Source organism: Homarus americanus, unplaced genomic scaffold (genome assembly GCF_018991925.1).
Source record: "Homarus americanus isolate GMGI-L3 unplaced genomic scaffold, GMGI_Hamer_2.0 scaffold1024, whole genome shotgun sequence".
Lineage (NCBI taxonomy): Eukaryota > Metazoa > Arthropoda > Malacostraca > Decapoda > Nephropidae > Homarus > Homarus americanus.
This window is the reverse complement of record NW_024715228.1, coordinates 9,985,717-10,007,493: the sequence shown is the minus strand read 5'-3', so window position 1 is coordinate 10,007,493 and position 21,777 is coordinate 9,985,717. Positions and strand designations below refer to the sequence as shown.

Genomic DNA, 21,777 nt, shown 5'->3' with positions numbered 1-21,777 from the left:
AATACCTAACGCCACTTAACGCTTCCGCATAACGCGGTGCCTTGCCAAAGCTGAACTTTCACTTAACGCGGATTTTTCCACAGCAACGCGGTGAGGTCCGGCCCGAGAGCTATTTTAGATTCGCACCACCCCCACCCGCCACCCTGCCTGACTGCCTGTTTTAGCTCATAAAATTCATACAATTACCCAGCCAGAATAGTTTACATTGCTGGAATTTTATAATTTGGTGATCATTTTGAATATAAACAACATATTTTTTGCATTAAACATACAATTTTAGATAAAATGTTTAATCTGAGGTATGTTATCTTTTGTCCAAAATATATAACATTTAATTCCAAAATATTCCTGGTCTTACAAGGAATCCAGCAATGTCAATTATATTATCCTAACTTTAGTTTGAGGTATTATTTATTAAAATTTAGTGGTTATCCCACACATCTCCTTGGGACGGTTGGTGGGGTGGGAGGGACCAACCGACCGACCATCTGTTACCCGGTGAAGAATTATTTTTTTTAACTGAAGATATTTGTTTTAGCTCATAAAATTCATACAAATTACTCGTCAGAATATAATTTACATTGCTGGAATTTTATAATTTGGTGATCATTTTGAATTAAAAATATATTTTTTGCATTAAACATACAATTTTTAGATAAAATGTTTAATCTGAGTAAGTATGTTATCTTTTGTCCAAAATATATGACATTTATATTCAAAATATTCCTGGTCTTACGGAACCAGCAATGTCAATTATATTATCCTAACTTAATCTGAGGTATTATTTAATACTAAATGTTAAAAACTCTTGAATGGAGGATTGGTGGGGTGGGGAGGGCGGACCACCCAAGGTTGGAAGAGGGGGAGGCAAGGTGGGGTACTTTTGATTGACAGATAGTGTTGAAGAATATATTTTTTTTTATTAACTGTAGATATTTGTTTTAGCTCATAAAATTCATACAAATTATCCGCCAGAATATAATTTACATTGCTGGAATTTTATAATTTGGTGATCATTTTGAATATAAACAACATATTTTTTGCATTAAACATACAATTTTTAGATAAAATGTTTAATCTGAGTAAGTATATTATCTTTTTGTGAAAATATATGACATTTATATTCAAAATATTCCTGGTCTTACAAGGAACTCCAGCAATGTCAATTATATTTTCCTAACTTTAGTTTGAGGTTATCCCACACATCTCCTTGGGACGGTTGGTGGGGGTGGGGAGGAGACCGACCGACCGACCATCTGTTAGCTGGCTGTGTACTCAGGAGAGAGAGGGAGGGAGTTGAGTCCATTATTTGAATGGACATTAACTTGGCGACTGTATTTCTCATTTCTCTTAAGTATTAATTGTGTGCATGTACCATCATAAAATTAAGATGTTATTTTACTACAACATAGTTATTTGTCGTCAAAAAGTGGAGTTTGGGGTCGGGCTGGGTCTCTATTGGAATTAATCCCATATGTTCTGTTATTCACTTAATGCGAGTCACTTAACGCGGACCCTCTGGGTTCAATTGACCGCATGTACCACTGTAGTAGTAGTAGTAGTAGTAGAGAAGCTATCAGTGTCAAGTTCATTCCCAAATTAGTGAAACACACTCACATAACCCCAGCAGAAAGAGCACTTGCACTTCCATCAAGACTGGGAGGGATGGGACTAACCAATTCAGAGGAGATTGCAGCCAACGAACATCAAAATTCACTTAAGCTCACAGCAGCCCCTCATGGACCACATAATAGCCCAGAACGCAACAGGGTAGGTCGAGACCAGTGAAGTAAATCTAGACTGTGAGGTCCATTACTACAGATCGACAGCACTGCCAAAATGATAGTTGCAGCAACTGTTGCTACAGGTTCCAGAAAATTTGAAAAAAAAGTAGCTATAGCACAGGAGGTGGGCGCCGAACTGGTTAACTACGCTACCGATAAGGGCAAATGGTTTCAGTCTTAACAAACAAGAATTTACAGATGCCATTGCTCTAAGTTGCACGTCGGCCAGTAGAAGGTTTGCCTCCCAATGCTGTGTGGCTCTTCCTATGACGGCGATCACGCCATGGTGTGTAAGAAAGGGCTTCATATGCATGAGGCATGACGAAGTAGGGACCCAGCAAATATGCTGAAGGAAATCTGCCGGGATGTCATGGTAGAACACACACACACACACCTCAACCCACCATAAATTGAACCCACGGCTCACAGGCCCAGACTGTGACGAGGCATCTTCACTGGACCACCAGCTACGGGCGTGGGTTGAATCTAGCGAGAATCGAAATATATGTAGAAGTCCGCGTGTTTATTGGGCTAATAAAATATATATGGATCCTCGTGTTTCGAAGCCGGATTTGGTAAAACGTTACTCTGACCACCTACGTGATACTGGTAGTCCCCATTAGAGGTTCACGGCGCCATAAGGTCGTTGAACAGGCTTTGTGTGAAATGTAACAGAGTCTAGGACTGCTTTTAGTATCCTGGTGGTCCAGAGGTAGCGTTCTCCGGTCACAGTCATGGGCTCGTGGGCCGTGGGTTCGAATCCTGGCGGGTTGAGGTGTTGATTGTATGCAGAGGGCAGATTATTGGCCCTCACCTGTATCACTTGTATCAATTGTATCACTATCCACCACAGAGGCTTGCAGGGCCTCTTTGTCAAACCCCTCAAAGTCCATATAAGTCCATATCCTCACTATCACTGACTTGGGCCGGCTGTGGTGGGTGGCGGGTGAAGAACTCGGTAATGTTTTGATGACTGGGCGACCTTGTGTGCATCCTGCCCGCTCCACTCTCCGCGTAAAAGAGTACAAGTACCACGTAAAGTGAGCATTCCGGGTCTGGCAGGGTACCGCGTAAACGTGGAAACGCGTAAAAAAAAACCCGCGTAAAGCGGGGTAATACTGTACATGTAATCAAAATAATGTACAAAATGGTTACTAAAATGTTTGTCTAGTGCAAACTATGGCATGGTTGCATTCAAATTAATCACTATCTTATAAGAATTCCAGCAATGTAAATTATATTCTCTCCGGTCACTTCTATGCAATTTTATGAGCGAAAAACAAAAACTCAACTAAACGACATAAATAAACAAATAAATACTTCACCAGACCTTCAGCGCTAACTGTCAAACATGTCACTGTCACCCCTCCCTCCCTCCCTCCCCTCCTCCCTCCCCCCCCCCTCCCTCCCAACCCCCCCCCCTCCTCCCAGCGAAGGTTACTAGTTATACAGTAGGCTTTAAGTTTGTATCATATATAATATCACAGACTAAAGTTGGGGGAATATAATTTGCATTGCTGGAATCCTTGCAAGACAGAGAATAATTTGAATATAAACGTCATATATTTTGCACAAAAGATAAAATTTTTGCTCTCTAATAAAATTCTTAAATTTGATCTAAAATTTGTATGTCTAAGGCAAATTTTAGCTTGTTTATATTCAAATTAATCACTATCTTATAAGAATTCCAGCAATGTAAATTATATTCTGGCCAAGTAATTTCTATGAATTTTATGAGCTAAAAACAAATATCTCGAGTAAATAAACAAATTATACTTCACCAGACACAATACGTACGTACGTTGTAGTAAAAATAACATCTTAATTTTATGATGGTATGCACACACAATTAATATTTAAGCAGTGCCGTATTAAGTTTAATAGGGGCCTGAGGCACAGACCAGCTTGGGGGCCCCCTACCCTAAAGGTATATATAAATAACAAGAACAAAAAATGACTAAATTGATTGTTACTATTGTTTACTCAAAAATCAAAATGCGCAACTATTGGTAACTTAAACAAACACTTTTCTACTTTTCTTTCTAGAAAATTCATCAATGATATCATCAAAATTAAGCTTCCGCAAAATATAAAATTCAATGTTTATAAGAGATAGAAATTGGAGACGTGGCTGGGACATTGCTGAACGAAGCTCATTTTTTATACGCTTCAACTTCGAGAGAGTTCGTTCTCCACTTGAATTAAAGACACCATTAATGACAGAAAGATTCTCAACAGTCCAATATGAAAGTCTAGCACCGTACCGTCCGTACGTCACAATGGAGTTCCGGATCAGCTGAGTGTTGTCAGCTACTCAATTCAATTTCAAGTGTTTATTGCTTGATAGAGGAAGCGGGATCCTAGTGCTGTCACTAGGTACCTCTGTACAATAACACCAGAAGCATCTGGCAAGTGTGACAAGTATATACAGTATAAATATTATAAAGGGGCTTACTAAAGCCTAAGGAAGGAAGGAAGGATATTCCTTTAACACATAATCAATGTTATTTACATAATATCTGGCCAGTATGGGGAGGATCATCGTGTCTCCATCAGGGGGCCGTGGAGTGGTGGTCCAGCAGGCATCACGGAAGCGTTGTGTGTGGGGACATCTTAGGAGGTAGTGGATAAGGGTGCGGCTGTCGGGTCTTCTGCATAATGCACAAGAGCGTTGCTCAGGGGATGCGGGGATACCAATCTCCCAAGCAAAGTCATACCCAATGATGATACAGACAGCAATCACGTCCCTTTCCCATAGACATATGAGAGGTCAGGAAGTTTACGGAGGACATCGTACCAGGCGGGCAGGGAGTCCAGGGGGATGGCTGCTTTCCGAGCTTCTCTCTGTTTGCGGCAAATTTGGGTCCTAAGCTGTAAAAGTGTTCGAGGAACAACGTAGTCAGGTGTGGCCTTGTTGCAGCCAGTCTTGGAAAGGTCATCTGCTGCCTCATTCCCCAAGATACCGACACGACTGGGTATCCATAGGAATGTCACAGGACGGCCTGCATCCTAAAGTGTGGATGTTAACCCTCGTATTCGGAGGATGAGGTCCTTATTTTCCCGATCCAAATGCGATCCCGTCGAGAGCAGACCTGGAATCGCAGCAGACAAGCAAGGGGCAGAAACCATCTGCTTCTTCCTCAGCAAGGAGGGCTATTAGTTCAGCCTGAGTGGAGGATGCCCCATCAGAAACTCTGAGAGACAGTTTGATAGGCTCAGGGGCATCAGGACGGGAGATGTAGACACCAGCCCCGGCCCGACCTGTAGCGGGGTCAACAGAACCATCAGTGTAGAGGACGATCCTACCTGGGGGACCAGTAGGCGATCCTGGTGAGGTGGTATTTGCAGAGAATAACAGGGTTCATGTGGGATTTCGGGAGCGGTCCACCGAGGGCAATCACTTCAGGTTGAAAATCCAGCCAGGGAGAACGAGACGAACCAACAGCAGGGGTGACAACAATATCAGGCAGGAGGTCGTGTTCCTGAAGGGCTCGGATGAGTGACCCTCGCCACTGTCTTCTAGATGGAGGTCGGCCTCAGACAGCAGGAGTCAAGTTGGCTTGGACATAGTTGCCCCGAGGATCCCGTAGAATGGAAACGGCAGTTTTTAGGTAAAACTCCTGGACACCGTCAGCTACTGTTGTCGAACAGACTATCAGTTGCCACATGCCACTATTGAGTCACTAAAATGTACAGTGACCTCTCGTTTAACGAACACCTCGGTTAACGTAATTTCGATTAACGAACTGCCTTCCATAAGGATCTTCAATTCGGTTAACGAAAAAAAATTCGGTTAACGAAGTTCTTACGAACCGACCTCAACATGTTTTTGCTTGCACTGACCGGGCAACCAGCTTTAGTATCAGTCCGCCAATACATTAATCGGTTCTAGGGCTTAAATTCCTTACTATTTTAGTAAATATCAAGAAGTTTATACTATTCAATAATTTTAAAAGTTTAATATTCAATTTTTAGTCATTTTAACAATTATTGAACATAATTGAAGGTAAAGTGACTAGTTTAATGCGCGGCATCCAGCCTCTTAACACAGCAAACAGGAGTTAGTCTCTCTCTGTTTTCACTGGAGGTAACATCTTGCTTGAGACTCTCTTCAACTAAACGCTTTTTTTCTGTGTTCCAAGCAAATTATTGGTCATTTTGAAATAGATTTTACATATTGACAATATATAATGCAGTGCAGTGTTGATTTAAAGAAAATAATCTTGAATTACACCAGAGAGCTAAAATTTTATGGGTGAAATGGCACCATGGGGTGACTTCTCTTCCACCCCAATGCCTTCTCTTCTTCCTTCTCCTCCACCCCCATTCTAAATCCCATCATCATCATCATCGTCCAGGAGCCTTCTACATACACACCTCAAAGTAAGTGAACTTTTCTACCATTTTTGTTGAATTTAGGAAATTTTCGGTGAGCTGGAACCAATTACCCAAAAACCCATTGAAACAATGGTTTCGGTTAACGAACGACCTTCTGGAACGGATTGAGTTCATTAACGGAGGGGTCACTGTATATGTATGATCCAATTGGACACATTAAGAACGAAATAGTTAATGGCTTACTTACTAATTGACCATTTAATGGCATATATAGCTAAATATTTTTATCCTTAGAGTCTGGGGGCCTGAGGCCAGTGCCTCAAGTGCTTCATGGTTAATCCGGCCCTGTATTTAAGAGAAATATCAATAATATTAGGTTTTTTAACACTTACGTTAGTTGAAGAGATGGCTGGGTACACGGGGATGCGGGGTTGGTTCTGAGGCAGAGGGCAGATTATTGGCCCTCACCTGTATCACCTGTATCACTATCCACCACAGAGGCTTGTAGGGCCTCTTTGTCAAACCCCTCAAAGTCCATATCCTCACTATCACTGACTTGGGCTGGCTGTGGTGGGTGGAGGGTGAAGAACTTTGTAATGTTTTGTTGACTGGGCGACTTTGTGCACACCGCGTAAATAAAAATTGTCGGTCTGGCAAGGTGCCGCGTAAACGAAATCCGCGTAAATCGAGACTATACTGTATGTTGTACAGTGGTCCCTCGGTTAACGAACGGTTCGATTATCGAAATCCTTACAACAAACACGTTTTGTTGTGAGCATCAGCTGATCTGCTAGTCCGCTAACACATTAATCTGTTACATTCGTTTCCAGTGGAGTAAATATCAAGAAGGTTGTGTTCTTGAATATTTTTGCATTTTTTATATTAAAATTATTGATCATTCTAAAATTTAGCCTTCCAGGCTGAAGCTCTGCTTGTCGGATTCTTCCTCTGTATTCATATCTACCAATGGTGAGTTAGCTTTCAGTGTTAATAATTATGAGGAAGTATTCACTCATTTCGGCCATTATTACTCCACATCTTGCTGCCACCAGCGAGATAAAGGAAGTGTAGAGAAGTTTGTGCTGGTAAAGTGTATTAATATACATAAAGTATTACAATTTACCATGTATGGAGTATTTGTATTCAATATTCACATCTGAATGCTTTATAATACCATTTTTTAAGTATTGTACAGTACTGTAGTCTTATTTGTATATTCAAATTCTTGAGATGGAAATTTTAAAGTTAAGTATACTACTGTGCAATATTTCTACTCATTCACTGAATACAAGTACTATAGTACAGTGCTTTCATCAATGCTTATTACCATAGTAACGAAAATACCCTCTTTGTGATGATTTTTTCTTCTAAAATTACATCATATTTGTGTAATGTGATCAGAAATATTTGAAATTTAATGAAAAAAAGAGAATTTAGTTCAAAATACTGTAAAGTAAATACTGTAAAATACATTTTTAACTTGCTGGCCACACATTGAAAATACGGTATACATAGGTAAAATTAAAATGTGAAAAAAAGGGGTTAATGTCAATAATACCAATTTAGACTCAAGCCCGTGAATCCTGGGTTACAAGGGCCAAGGTCTAAATTGGCATTTTTTGACATTGGCCCTTCTTGCACTCAGCCAGAGAATTTATCTTTCTAATGAATTAAGTTTTTATAAGTTTCTTTTTTTTCTCTCCTAGGACTGATTAAGTTTTTGAACTCTTTGATTTTTGCAATTTTTCTTTACCCACCCTCTGCTTTGCCTCTTCCTGGAATGAATATACAGTTGGCCCTTAACATACGCGGGGGTTAGGTAACAGAGATACCTGTGAATGTTAAAAATCTATGCTTGCCCCAAAACCCCTGGCCCCTCATGTCCTTATTTACCGTATATACCGGTGTGTAGTTCGAGTGAATTAGGATAGAATATTATTGTAATACAACAGTTTTTTAACTGAAAACCATTCGAAAAGCGATTACGGTAACATCTTTTGAACGAAAGAAAGCGAAAGTCATTGCTTTCGTCACTTTCCACTGTAATACGTACGTCATTTCAGCAAAAATATTACATTTCCATATTCTCAGAAATAAATAGTAGATTTGCTGAAACGTAATGTATTTCAATGTAAATTAGGATAAACTACATGAAAACAAAAGACTTTACCGTACCTTCCGATGTTCAAGATATGTTACTCGTTTTTTTTATAGTTTTCGGTTAAAATACTGTTATATTAGTGATATTCTATTCATACTGTGCTTGATATAATACATTCACGGAAATGTAATATTTTTGCAACTACAATGCTGATGTCAACACAAGCGTGGTTACAGCGAGACTGACTGAGTGAGGGAGAGCTATGCATGTGTGTGTGAGGTTGTGGGAGCGGGCGGTGTCCCGTGTGAGGTGCCGCGCGCGAGTTGAATGTACTTCAATTACTTCAATGTACAGAATATTCCTCCGGCGGGGCAATCCGCGTATTTGCAAATCCGTGTATGCTAAACCCGCGTATGTTACTGTACACTTTATGCATCACTAGGGTGAGTTTAGTCTTTCAAGTAATGTACAGTTCTAGTTAGTCAATAATTGACAAAGCAGAGAGAACAGCTATAAATCATGGAAATAAAAGTGCAAGTTGGAGTCATTTTGTTGCATTCTATAATTGTGATTAAATTTGTAATTTCAAAATTAATCTTAATTTATATCCAGTATTTACTCCACAACATTGGCTCTTGCATCAAAATATTACAGGGTCAAATAAACTTTCAGACCTCTGGGTGAATGCTAATTAATATTTACTCTTTTTTTTTACAGAACCTGGACCCAACTTCATCCCCAGTGTCTCGTGGAGAAATAAATACCTCTAACCCACGAAAGGAAAAATCAAAGGTTTGCAGCCCCATAAAAAGTCCCTTGCTAACTCCAAGAAAGCATAAGTCTGGCCCAGGAAAGAGACAACAAGAAAGCCCATGTAAAGAAAGAGGAAATCCAAGGAAGAGAAAAAAAATAGAGGAAAAACCAAAAAAGGGAAAAGAAGAGGAAATTTTGGAAATAGATCAGCTGCTAGACCAAGTCAATTGCAGCCCACCACAGAAAAAATACAGTGGAGAATAAACCTAACAAACTTAAATCACCAGAGAAAAAGTCATTGTCAAAGCCAAGAAATAAATTATTTGATAATAGGTAAGTCTATTCACTCGTCTATTCTCCCTATATAGCACAGGTTGTACCTCTCTAGTCCAGCATTCTGTGGTCCGGAACAATTTTAGTTTGTCCAATAGGTAGATAGGCAGGTTTTTTTTTTCTGAATTATTATTATTATACAGGATTATTAAATTTTTGCCTCAGGCCCCAATGTGGGTCAGTGACCTAAGCCGGGTGGGCTAATCCTCATAAAAACAACAACAAAGCCACGGGAAATTAAGGTTTGTTTACATCCCACAGATTCGGCTGCTCTCTCTCTCTCTCTCTCTCTCTCTCTCTCTCTCTCTCTCTCTCTCTCTCTCTCTCTCTCTCTCTCTCTCTCTCTCTCTCTCTCTCTCTCTCTCTCTCTCTCTCTCTCTCTCTCTCTCTCTCTCTCTCTCTCTCTCTCTCTCTCTCTCTCTCTCTCTCTCTCTCTCTCTCTCTCTCTCTCTCTCTCTCTCTCTCTCTCTCTCTCTCTCTCTCTCTCTCTCTCTCTCTCTCTCTCTCTCTCTCTCTCTCTCTCTCTCTCTCTCTCTCTCTCTCTCTCTCTCTCTCTCTCTCTCTCTCTCTCTCTCTCTCTCTCTCTCTCTCTCTCTCTCTCTCTCCTCTCTCTCTCTCTCTCTCTCTCTCTCTCTCTCTCTCTCTCTCTCTCTCTCTCCTCTCCTCCTCTCTCTCTCTCTCTCTCTCTCTCTCTCTCTCTCTCTCTCTCTCTCTCTCTCTCTCTCTCTCTCTCTCTCTCTCTCTCTCTCTCTCTCTCTCTCTCTCTCTCTCTCTCTCTCTCTCTCTCTCTCTCTCTCTCTCTCTCTCTCTCTCTCTCTCTCTCTCTCTCTCTCTCTCTCTCTCTCTCTCTCTCTCTCTCTCTCTCTCTCTCTCTCTCTCTCTCTCTCTCTCTCTCTCTCTCTCTCTCTCTCTCTCTCTCTCTCTCTCTCTCTCTCTCTCTCTCTCTCTCTCTCTCTCTCTCTCTCTCTCTCTCTCTCTCTCTCTCTCTCTCTCTCTCTCTCTCTCTCTCTCTCTCTCTCTCTCTCTCTCTCTCTCTCTCTCTCTCTCTCTCTCTCTCTCTCTCTCCTCTCTCTCTCTCTCTCTCTCTCTCTCTCTCTCTCTCTCTCTCTCTCTCTCTCTCTCTCTCTCTCTCTCTCTCTCTCTCTCTCTCTCTCTCTCTCTCTCTCTCTCTCTCTCTCTCTCTCTCTCTCTCTCTCTCTCTCTCTCTCTCTCTCTCTCTCTCTCTCTCTCCTCTCTCTCTCTCTCCTCTCTCTCTCTCTCCTCTCTCTCTCTCTCTCTCTCTCTCTCTCTCTCTCTCTCTCTCTCTCTCTCCTCTCTCTCGTAATAGTGCGTCTTGCTTGTCTACTCTGAGTACAACATTTGACCCTTCAATATATATATCATGATAAATAAGTGTTGCTTTCATATTCTTATGTAGAGTAATGACGATATGTTTTTCACATGTAGCACTTACATATCTTGATCTCTTTTTTTACCATTAATGGTTAGCTACTTATATTGCTCCATTTATTAACATTAAATATCATTACAGGTACTTCAAACAACCATATTTATTTTTTACATTAATTTTACTACAGCTACAATCAGGTCTTATTTTCTTCAGTTTTATATGTAGAACCAATCAGTCACTGGTTTTGTGTTTAACATAAACAATGCCGCAGCCGTCTCGTCTCATCGTGTGTTTTAATATGCCACGATATTAATAAATTGTATTGTTAATTTTGACACACAAACATTAATTCAATAAAACAAATTCAGAAACATTAATTAAAATATATATGAACAGTAAATAAGTGTTGTTTCATATTCTTATGTAAAGTAATGACGATATGTTTTCATGTGTGCAAACCCTTACATACGCTTCTTTTTCTTTACCATTATCGTTAGCTACTTTTATTGTTCCATTTATTAACATTAAATAACATTACTTAAAACAACCATATTAATTTTACTACAGCTACAACCAAGGTCTTATTTTCTTCAGTTTTATATGTAGAACCAGTCAGTCACTGGTTTTGTAATCAATCTAAAACAATGCTGTGTCATTTCCTCGTGTTTTAATATTCTACGTATTATTAATGAATTGTATTGCTCATTTTGCACACACATAAACATTAATTCAATAAAAAGACATTCAGTAATAAACAATAATGAATCTTTGTACATAAGAGAAATGACGCTGTTTACACGATTATGCACGCTACGGTCGTTCAAACCTGTCGAAATTCAAGTTTCCTCCCAAAAATTTTTATTTATTTTTGTGTGTGTTCCAATAAAAACGTTGAATTAAAAACTCGCGAAATTTGAGAAGCTACTATACGACATTTAACCCTTCAATATATCTTCAAAGAGACCATGATGCAGAGAAAGTGGTGCTAGTGCTTCCAAGCATAAGCACAAGTCACTATCTATCCAGGAAAAGGGTGAATTTCCATGGTCCGGCACCGGTCAGGTCCCGAGGTTGCCGGACTAGAGAGGTACAACCTGTACTGTATATCAGAGTGGTTGGAACCAAGCACAGATACAGATTAATAATTTTCTCATTCATTCACTTAGTGTTGCTGTAATAGCAACAGAAACCATTTTATGACATACTTTCCAATTATTTTTCCAATCATTCACATACACCAGTTTACTTAATTAACCTTCTCACTGACTGTTGATGCAGGTTGCATCACTAAGAGCCTGACAATCTCTACGGCCTAGACCCCTATCTGCTGGCTCATCTCAGGGACATTGCAACCCCTCACATTGCACACACACTTTTTAAGAGTAGACTTTTACATTAAAGGGAACCAAGTTTTATGAAAAATAAACCCAAAGGATTGCAATATAAATAGATCTTATATCTGTGATGTTTTAATTGAGGAAACCATGATTAAGTTGAAAACTGTGAAGGAGTATGTAGTGACATAAATAGGACTAACTGGAGAAATACTCTGTAGTTAACCCCCAAATTAATTTTTTCCAGTGCTGTACTGTAATCTAAATCAGCTGCTGACTTTTTCCCTATTCAGCTTTGATATCATCCCGGTTAAAAATGCAGAACCTGAGTTTGCACACCAGGGAGAGGTTGTAAGGAAGAAGGCAGATCGTAAACAGTTGGAAGGCTGGCAGTGTCATGAGTGTGAACAATGGTATGAAGCAGAAGATCTTAACCCAGAGGAGAAAAAGGTTTGTTCTTTTATTTTTTGGCAAGTATTTGATAAATGATATTTTCATCACTCATGCTGTGTGTGTTAACAGAAAACTTTTCTGGACATTTATTCATAGAGGCTTGGTTGGATTATATTAATCTTGGTAAACACCACTCATACTGGTGTTCGTTACTATGGTGAAACAGATTGTATGCAAATGGCGACTGTGTTAAACTTTCATTTTGCTTTTATTTACTGATTTGGCAATACATTACTGTACAGTATTTTTTGTTGTATTATTTTATTTATCCCTCACATTTCCTGGTCCAGTATTGTATATATTATTATAAGAAAACTGTGGCTACAGGAGGAAAATACACACAAGTTTTTTTCCAAAATATGTATTCCCTGCTAAAGTGGGGGTATCTTATACAGTATGTTTTTTTTATATAATTATTTATTGTTTTTATACATTTAGTACATCCCCTGTAGGCTGAAGTAGGTTTTACTATATCATGTGTCTGAGGTGTCTCAATTTAGCAAAAAAATAACTGAAATTTCCTTCCGCTAAATCAAGAGTTTGTTATATCGGACTCTGTTAAATCAAGAGTATACAGTTGGCCCTTAACATATGCGAGGGTTAGGTAACAGAGATACCCATGAATGTTAGAAACTGTACTTTTGCTGCCCCCCCTAAAAACCCTCACCCCATGTCCTTATTTACTGAATATACCTGTGTGTAGTTTGTGTTTTTAAGACCAAATTATTTGGCAAAATTGTCACCTCTAAGCGGTAATAGTTTAGTTAGGTTGAAATTTACCAGCAACTAGTAAACAATGGAACAACTAATCAACCCACCAGCTGTATTACAGTTGCCAGGGTCTCTTGCCATCATAGCAAGCCCAAAAATGCATGGTATGGTAGAAGCACAGAAAAACAAAGTATTCATTTTTAAAGTTTATTTATAGATACATAAATTTTTGTTCATTACACTTGAAACATCAATCTCTGTTAATTAAATTTGAAACAAGAAAACTACGATACTGTATTTCTAAATACCTGGTATTTTCATTAAAATATTACATCACAAGTATATTTTACCTTAACTGTGACCGAATGAATATATTCTCAGAAATAAATAGTAGTTTTGCTGAAACGTGATGTATTTAAATGTAAAATAGGATAAAATACATATCGAAAACAAAAGACTTTGCCTAACCTTCCGATGTTCAAGATATGTTACTCGTTTTTTTAATAGTTTCGTTAAAATACTGTTATATTAGTGACATTCTATTCATACTGTGCTTGATATATATACAACGAAATGTAATATTTTGCTGAAATGACGTATGATTATGAAAGTAAGGGATAAAAAACTGACGAAAACAATGACTTTCGCTTTCGTTCAAAAGATGTTAATGAATCGCCGATTGGTTTTCAGTTAAAAAACTGTTGCATCACAATTGAATTAGGATAGATATTATAATACAACAGTTTAACTGAAAACTATTCAAGGACATGAATCATCTTGAACGAAAGAAGTCAATGTCATTGCTTTCGCCACTTTCCACTGATGACGTCATTTCAGCAAAAATCACATCTCCATATTCTCAGAAATAAATAGTAGTTTTGCTTGAAATGTAATGTATTTCAATGTAAATTAGGATAAACTATGAAACAAAAGACTTTACCTAACCTTCCGATGTTCAAGATATGTTACTCGTTTTAATAGTTTTCAGTTAAAATACTGTTATATTAGTGATATTCTATTCATACTGTGCTTGATATAATACATTCACAGAAATGTAATATTTTGCAACTACAATGCTGATGTCAACAAAGCTGGTTACAGCGAGACTGATTGAGTGAGGGTGACGACGCTTTATGTGTGTGTGTGTGTGAGGTAGCGGAGAAGGCGTGGCGTTCGGGTACCGCCGCAATTTGAATATACTTCAATTACTTCAATGTACAGAATATTCCTCCAGGGGCAATCCGCGATTTCTGAATCCGTGAATGCTAAACCTGCGTATGTGAAGGGCCGACTGTACTGTATACTTACAAGGATTATGAGGAATAATATCCGTGCAGGTAATATATTGCCATTGTTACATGTAGTGAAACTATAAAAGTTGTGGAATAATTATTACATTACAATACTGTACTGTAATGTGGCTTAGAAATAAAGAAAAGAAAATATAAAACTTTAAAATAAAAATGAAGAGCATCGGTGTGTATGTGTGGACATATGCATGGGCTTGTGGAGGCAGTGGGCTGTAACTGGTTGCTAACTCGCCTCCCATTCCCAATGGCACTCAAGAGTGGGTGAGGATGAGCTGTGAGTTATGATATGGTTTTTTTGAAATCATAATTTTCTTCGATTTTTTTGCTCAGTGACGTGCACACAAAATCTTTCATACAGAATATGCCCCCAAAAAATAATTATTATAAGGTAAAAATATAAAGAGAATAAACATTTCTTCATGCGTGGGAGTAAGCAGACAGATTGGAGGAGGGAAGACCGTGTGGGGAACCCGGTTTTTTCGCTGTCTACTGTGTTCCATGTGCAGTGAAACGATTGCCAAATGGGAATGCAGTATTTTTGCTTGTATTTTATTTATTAGTCTTATTTTTATTTATTCCTCACATTTACTGTTGAATGGGGGTACAATAATACCATAAAAGATCAAAGAAAGTTTAACCTTTCATCGTTGGAAGTGTCACTATGAAATGCAAGCTGAACAGCAACTTTTTTTTTTACTGAGTGCATTGGCAGCATCAAGTTAGAAGCCCATTAAGCTGCAATATTATTATTAATACTGTAGTTATTTGTTATTATATTGTTTATAGTATATCATATGAAGGTGCTACTGTATACAGTCAGTCCTTGACTGACTATGTTAGTCCGGCGACCAGGGTAAGTAAGAAATTCTTAAAATAATAAATAGAAATTCTAAAATGGGTGTTTCTTCTTCTTCTCAGCACCACGAGAACTTTCATTTTTACGCTTGTCAGCCATTTTAAAGGGAATTACAAACAATAATTTTGTTAGTTCACAGTGCAATCACTAACGTCAGACCTCGAAAATATGTAATGTGAAAAATATTTTATACGACTGGGGCGGTCGTATGTCCGGGTGGTCGTAAATAGGAGTACCTGCACTGGTCTAACAGTATGGCTAACCAAATAAGAGGCAGAAATTTATAACTGATCACCTTAAGCGCTGACCACCTACAGTTTCCTATAAGAATGATTTTAATATGGATTAAATTAACTTAATACTGGACTGCACTGCTTTAAAATTATTATTGTATTATGATTCATACATATACTTATTGTTCCCCCCCCCCAAAAAAAAAAATTGGCCTGTAGGCCCATCGTAGCTCACAAATACACTGAGCCTACCTACCCACATGCCTGGTATGCGGGTCCCTTCAGAAACATAATGCAATATCTCATAAACTTGCTCATGCCCTGAATGGAGAGATTTTCTTGGAATGCTAAAAAAGTAACAATCTGGGTATTGGAGAGTTCCTGGGATTGATGATTCCGGCTAACAGAAATATTTCTGTAACAAACTAATTCATGCAAACCCCATCGACTATAGGGAGGGTTTGCTTTTACCCCAATGCCCTTTCAATATTTCATGTCATATATGGTAATGAGTATTGTACAGTACTGTATTTATAAATTCAACCAAATTATTAGGTTATAGTGTTCAATACTTGCACTCTTTCTTGTGTTAGTGTGACATAGAGCTAGCAATGTAACAGAGATATTGGATAAATATTTACTGTACTGTAAAAAATAATACACTAAACTGACATGTCTTTAGTAAACAGTGTTTATTGCTTTTCTTTATAGTTTCTTTTCCTTGGTGTTCTCTCCTTGAAGTGAGAAGGGGAAGAAGTAGAGGGAGTGGAAACAAAGATGAGGAAGGGAGAATATGTGTTTGCATGTTTATTTGTTCATTTACATTTATAAAATCAGTTCAGTTATTGTGCCTTCCTTTACAGATGATGATGAACAAATGTTCCCGACACAAGAGCAAGTATAACCCATTGAGGAACACACCTAAAAACTTTTGGAATCCTGACTGGATTGACGAAGGTTGATGAGAGGTGGTAATACACATGGTATTATAATGATTGTTTTTTGTTTTTTGTTTTTACATTGCACTTAAAGAATACAAAACATATAAGACAGTATTTTTGTTTTTGCCCTTTTCTGTCCTTATTTGCCAGTTTAAGTATGTGTAGTGCATTTGAATTGGCAAGGAAATATTTCAATGGCTTCACGAAGTTATTACAGTACTTTTTTATATTTACATGTTATCCTTTGCAGCCAAAAGTATGGGGAAATAGCAGTGATGTCTTCTATTTCCTGTAAATTTGGTTTCCACAAATAATTATTAATAGTTTCAGTAGATTGATTTCAATAGCGATGTGAAAACACTATGAAAGATTGTTGCATACAGGTATATGTTTAGACTACACCCTCACTTTATGCTCTGGTTGCATACTGCGACAACACAGCATAATGGGAATCCGTATGTAGTGAATACTTAAAACTTAGGGGAAAAATTTAGATATGCTCCACAACTACTAAAAGTCAACAGTAATGCTATAAAAGTTTTGAAAATCATACAATACTCTAATATGGGTTAGAAATAAAGATAATATAATATAAAACTGTAAAACTAATTATATATATATATATATATATATATATATATATATATATATATACCCCGACTTACGACTACGTGGACTTACAGACTGGGACTTACGACCCTCAGATATAGATAAAAAAAAAAAAAAATTTAAATGACACACGATTTTCTATACCGAAATGTTTCCAGTTAATGTAGTCTCCATGTATAATTAGAAAATTATAGCCCCATGCATTCAGCTGACTACATTAAAGGTTATGCCCAGTCACCTGATCCATTCCTAATATTTCACTGTACTGTATCCATTCATCATTATTCATTACTTTTACTGTACTGTATTTCATTGTAGATTTTTTATTAAAAAAAAATTTTTTTTTTTATCTATATCGGACTTGACCATATCGGACTTACGACCTGGATTTGGGTCCTAACAAATCGTAAATTAGGGGTTATAAATTAATATATATATATATATATATATATATATATATATATATATATATATATATATATATATATATATATATAATCAACGACCTCACCAGCAAGGAATCGAACCTCACCTACTGGGTGTGACTGAGGCAGCTTACCAGCTAGGCGATGGCGTTCAATCACCCAAATTTATATTCAAAATCGCGTGTTATATGGACTAAAAATGAAGTATATATATATATATATATATATATATATATACACACACACACACACAGTGGGGTATGCTATAGAACGGATTCTACTTTGAATACTGTATTCCTATAACGAACAGTTTTACCTATAAAATTGAGAATGCTATAACGGCAGAAACTCCTACAACGAGCCGGATGAATACGGGACTACACAGTCATGCGTCGGTTAACGTCCTGGGTACGTCCTTGGAAACATGACGTTAACCGAAATGGACGTTGTCTGATCATCACAGAAACTTTGTATTTATACTTACGTGTATGTGGAATACTATATACGTACATATACACTTTTACTCTTAAATCACTACTGTAATGTGATACAGGTGATTAATTTTTATCTCTTGTGCAAAATACATGACGTTTATATTAAAATTATTCACTGTTTTACAAGGATTCCAGCAACGCCGAGCAGATGGCGGAGAGAGAGGGTGGGAGCAAGCGAGGGGGCGTGAGGGGAGGGGAGGTAGTACGTTTGACAGTTGGCACAGGCCCAGGTCTAACGCGTGTATATTTATCAGTTCTTAGGTGACTAAGCTTCTCTCTTATAAAAAGCCAGTGAAATGACCTGGGTGAATATAATTAACATAGCTGGGATTCTTGTAACATACTGATTAATTTGAATATAAACATGCTATAATTTGCACTAGACAAAACAATTTTAGTACCGTAATCAAATTAGTACATGTGCACTCCAGCTTTGCACTAAGAAATCTATGTAAATCTACCCAAAAATACAGTTGAAAAACTTTTTTATAAAATGTACTACAGTACTGTACACTAATGTACAACAATTTTTATCTCTTGAGCAAAATATATGACGTTTATATTCAAATTATTGGCTGTCTTGCAAGGATTCCAGCAATGCAAATTATAATCTCCTAACTTTAGTCTGAGATATTATATAAGATAAAAACTGTAAGCCTAAAAGCCTGGCTGGGGGGGAGGGAGGGACTGACGGAACCAGCCACGCCACCCAGCGAAGGGTTGGGGGGGAGGGTGGGGGGGGGGTTAAGGTGATAAGTTTGAGGCGAAGGTCTCTGTGTGTTTATTTAACAGTCCTACTAAGCTTCTCTCATTTTAAAATGCCAGTGAAATTACCTAGGAGAATATAATTAACATAGCTGGGATTCTTGTAAGATACTGATTTATTTGAATATGAACATGCTATAATTTGCACTAGACAAAACAATTTAGTACCGTAATCAAATTAGTACATGTGCACGGTACCCTGCCAGAACCGGAATTCCCACTTTACGCGGTGCATCTACTCATATATGCGGGTGAAGTATAATTTTTTTATTTAGCTCATAAAATTCATACAAATTATCCAGCCAGAATATAATTTACATTGCTGGAATTCTTACAATTTGATGATCATTTTGAACATAAGCATCATAGATTTTGCATTAGACATACAAATTTTAGATCTAATGCAAGTATATTGTTTACTCAGAGCAAATATGTTATCTTTTGTGCAAAATATATGAAGTGTTTTTTCAAAATATTACTGGTCTTGCAAGGAATCCAGCAATGTCAATTATATTATCCTAACTTTAGTCTGAGGTATTATTTATTACTAAAAAGGTAAATATTCTGGTTTCTCCCAAACATTTATCTGGTAGAGAGGGTTGGTTGGGGGTGGGGGGGAGGGAGGGACCAACCGACCATCTGGCACAGTTGGAAGAGGGGGGGAGGCAAGGTGGGGGTACTTTGATTGACAGATAGTGTCGTGAAAAATATTTTTTTTTTATTAACTGAAGATATTTGTTTTAGCTCATAAAATTCATACAAATTACCCAGCCAGAATATAATTTACATTGCTGGAATTCTTACAATTTGATGATCATTTTGAATATAAACATGATAGATTTTGCATTAGACATACAAATTTTAGATCTAATGTAAGTATTTTGTTTACTCTGAGTAAATATGTTATCTTTTTTGCAAAATATATGACATTTATATTCAAAATATTCCTGGTCTTACAAGGAATCCAGCAATGTCAATTATATTATCCTAACTTTAGTTTGAGGTATTATTTATTACTATACCTTAAAATCTAGTGGTTTTCCCCCAAAAATTTCTCAGAGAGGGAAGAGCCAGTGAGTGTAGTGTGAGAAGAGGGGGAGGGAGTTGAGTCCATTATTTGAATGGACATTAACTTGGCGACTGTATTTCTCTTAAGTATTAATTGTGTGCATGTACCATCATAAAATTAAGATGTTATTTTTTTCTAGAACATAGGTATTGTGTCGGAAAAAGTGGAGTTTGGGTGTCAGCCGGTCTCTATTTCATTTAATCCCATATGTTATGTTGTTCACTTTACGCGTTTCTCGCTTTACGCGGGCCTCCGTGGGTTCAATTGACCACGTAAAGTGAGGGTTCACTGTATATATGCAGCAGCATAGCAACCAGCAGCAACCAGCAGCAACAACCAGCAACAACATATATATATATATAACAACATATATATATATATATATATATATATATTATATATATATATATATATATATTATATATATATATATAACATATATATATATATATATATATATATATATATATATATAACAACTAACTTATATATATATATATATATTGTTACGGCTAGCATACATCTAGAAGACGAACACGAGTATGACTGCGTCTTGAATTACCACTCGAGGTTTCCCTTCTCCATATCCTGATTTATTCGCGTCACTTCCTCCAAGTCTTCTTTGTGAGCTCCAATTCGAGGAGAGAGCACTTGGCTCTGGGAAGTGACCACAGGATCATCTATCCTCTAAACCTACGACACAGTGACTACCTACCGTCTTCAACAATACTCAGCCTTACTCGTCAGCCATCTCAGCTCCTCACTTAAGCATTTGTAATCTTGTATTGCCTCTCCCACCTCCACCTTGCTTCACGATTGTTTTATGTTTTATTAATATGTATATACTGTTAATGTTTAGGTTAAGTTTGGTTAAGGGTAATTTATAAGCTGAATATTTTGTTAAGGGATTTATGGTACTTTATTATATACAACGAAAACTCGCATCCTTTGCCTACCCTTTTATAGTTCGATTGTCTTTGTTTTGTTTTTTTGTTACCTGTTGGGATATGGGTAGACGTATAACTATATTCTAAATCTATTTCGTAACAATATATATATATATATATATATATATATATATATATATATATATATATATATATATATATATATATATATATATATATATATATATATATATATATATATATATATATATAACAATAACATGTGTGTATGATATATATATATATATATATATGTATATATATATATACTGCTATATATATATATATATATATAATATATATATATATATATATATATATATATATATCTATATATACTATATATACCTCTATATATATATATATATATATATATATATATATATATATATATATATATATATATATATATATATATATATATATATATATATACACCAGATGCATTATGTCTCTGGCCAAGTAATGAGGACCTAAAAGCTTTCCTGCCACAACTTAATAACTTAGCCCCCTCGATCAAATTCACTGTAGAATTAGAGCATGACTGTAAATTGCCATTCCTAGACTGTCTGATACACAGAATAGGTAACACCTTTAAGTTCAGTATTTATAGGTAACCTACTAATGTGTGTTCATACATTCATTATTATTCTGCCCACCATAATAGAGTCAAACAGTCAGTACTTTCAACAATGTTTTTATGTGCTTTGAGAATTTGCAGCCTGGAATTCATTGATGAGGAATATAAATATATCTATAATATTGGCTCAAGATTAATAAGAAATCTTTTTATAGAACTGATCCCAAGCCCACCCATGACTATAAGAATCTCTTAGTATTACCATTTCACAAAAATTTCTCTCAAATTCCTTTACAACTAAAAACCTGGAACGTCAATGTGGCATTTAAAAACTCATGCACTGTAAAACAA

The 21,777-nt window shown here is 37.0% G+C and overlaps 1 protein-coding gene across 5 annotated transcripts in view; it reads left to right on the top strand.

The window, feature by feature from the left end:
* LOC121856711 overlaps positions 1–16,651 on the top strand; it is a 34,659-nt gene extending 18,008 nt beyond the window's left edge. For 2 of the 5 annotated variants that reach the window (XR_006087031.1, XR_006087030.1), the window contains exons 5-7: positions 8,941–9,309; positions 12,327–12,483; positions 16,460–16,651. Coding sequence is in view for 2 of the 5 variants with exons in the window: in XM_042352410.1 (XP_042208344.1) it covers positions 7,034–7,282 (249 nt within the window). In the remaining 3 variants the exon portion in view is untranslated. Of the gene's footprint in view, positions 1–7,033; positions 7,968–8,940; positions 9,310–12,326; positions 12,484–16,459 lie in introns of those variants that run through there. The other 3 variants (XR_006087034.1, XM_042352415.1, XM_042352410.1) reach the window with 3 other exon arrangements.
* Positions 16,652–21,777: the final 5,126 nt, after the last annotated feature.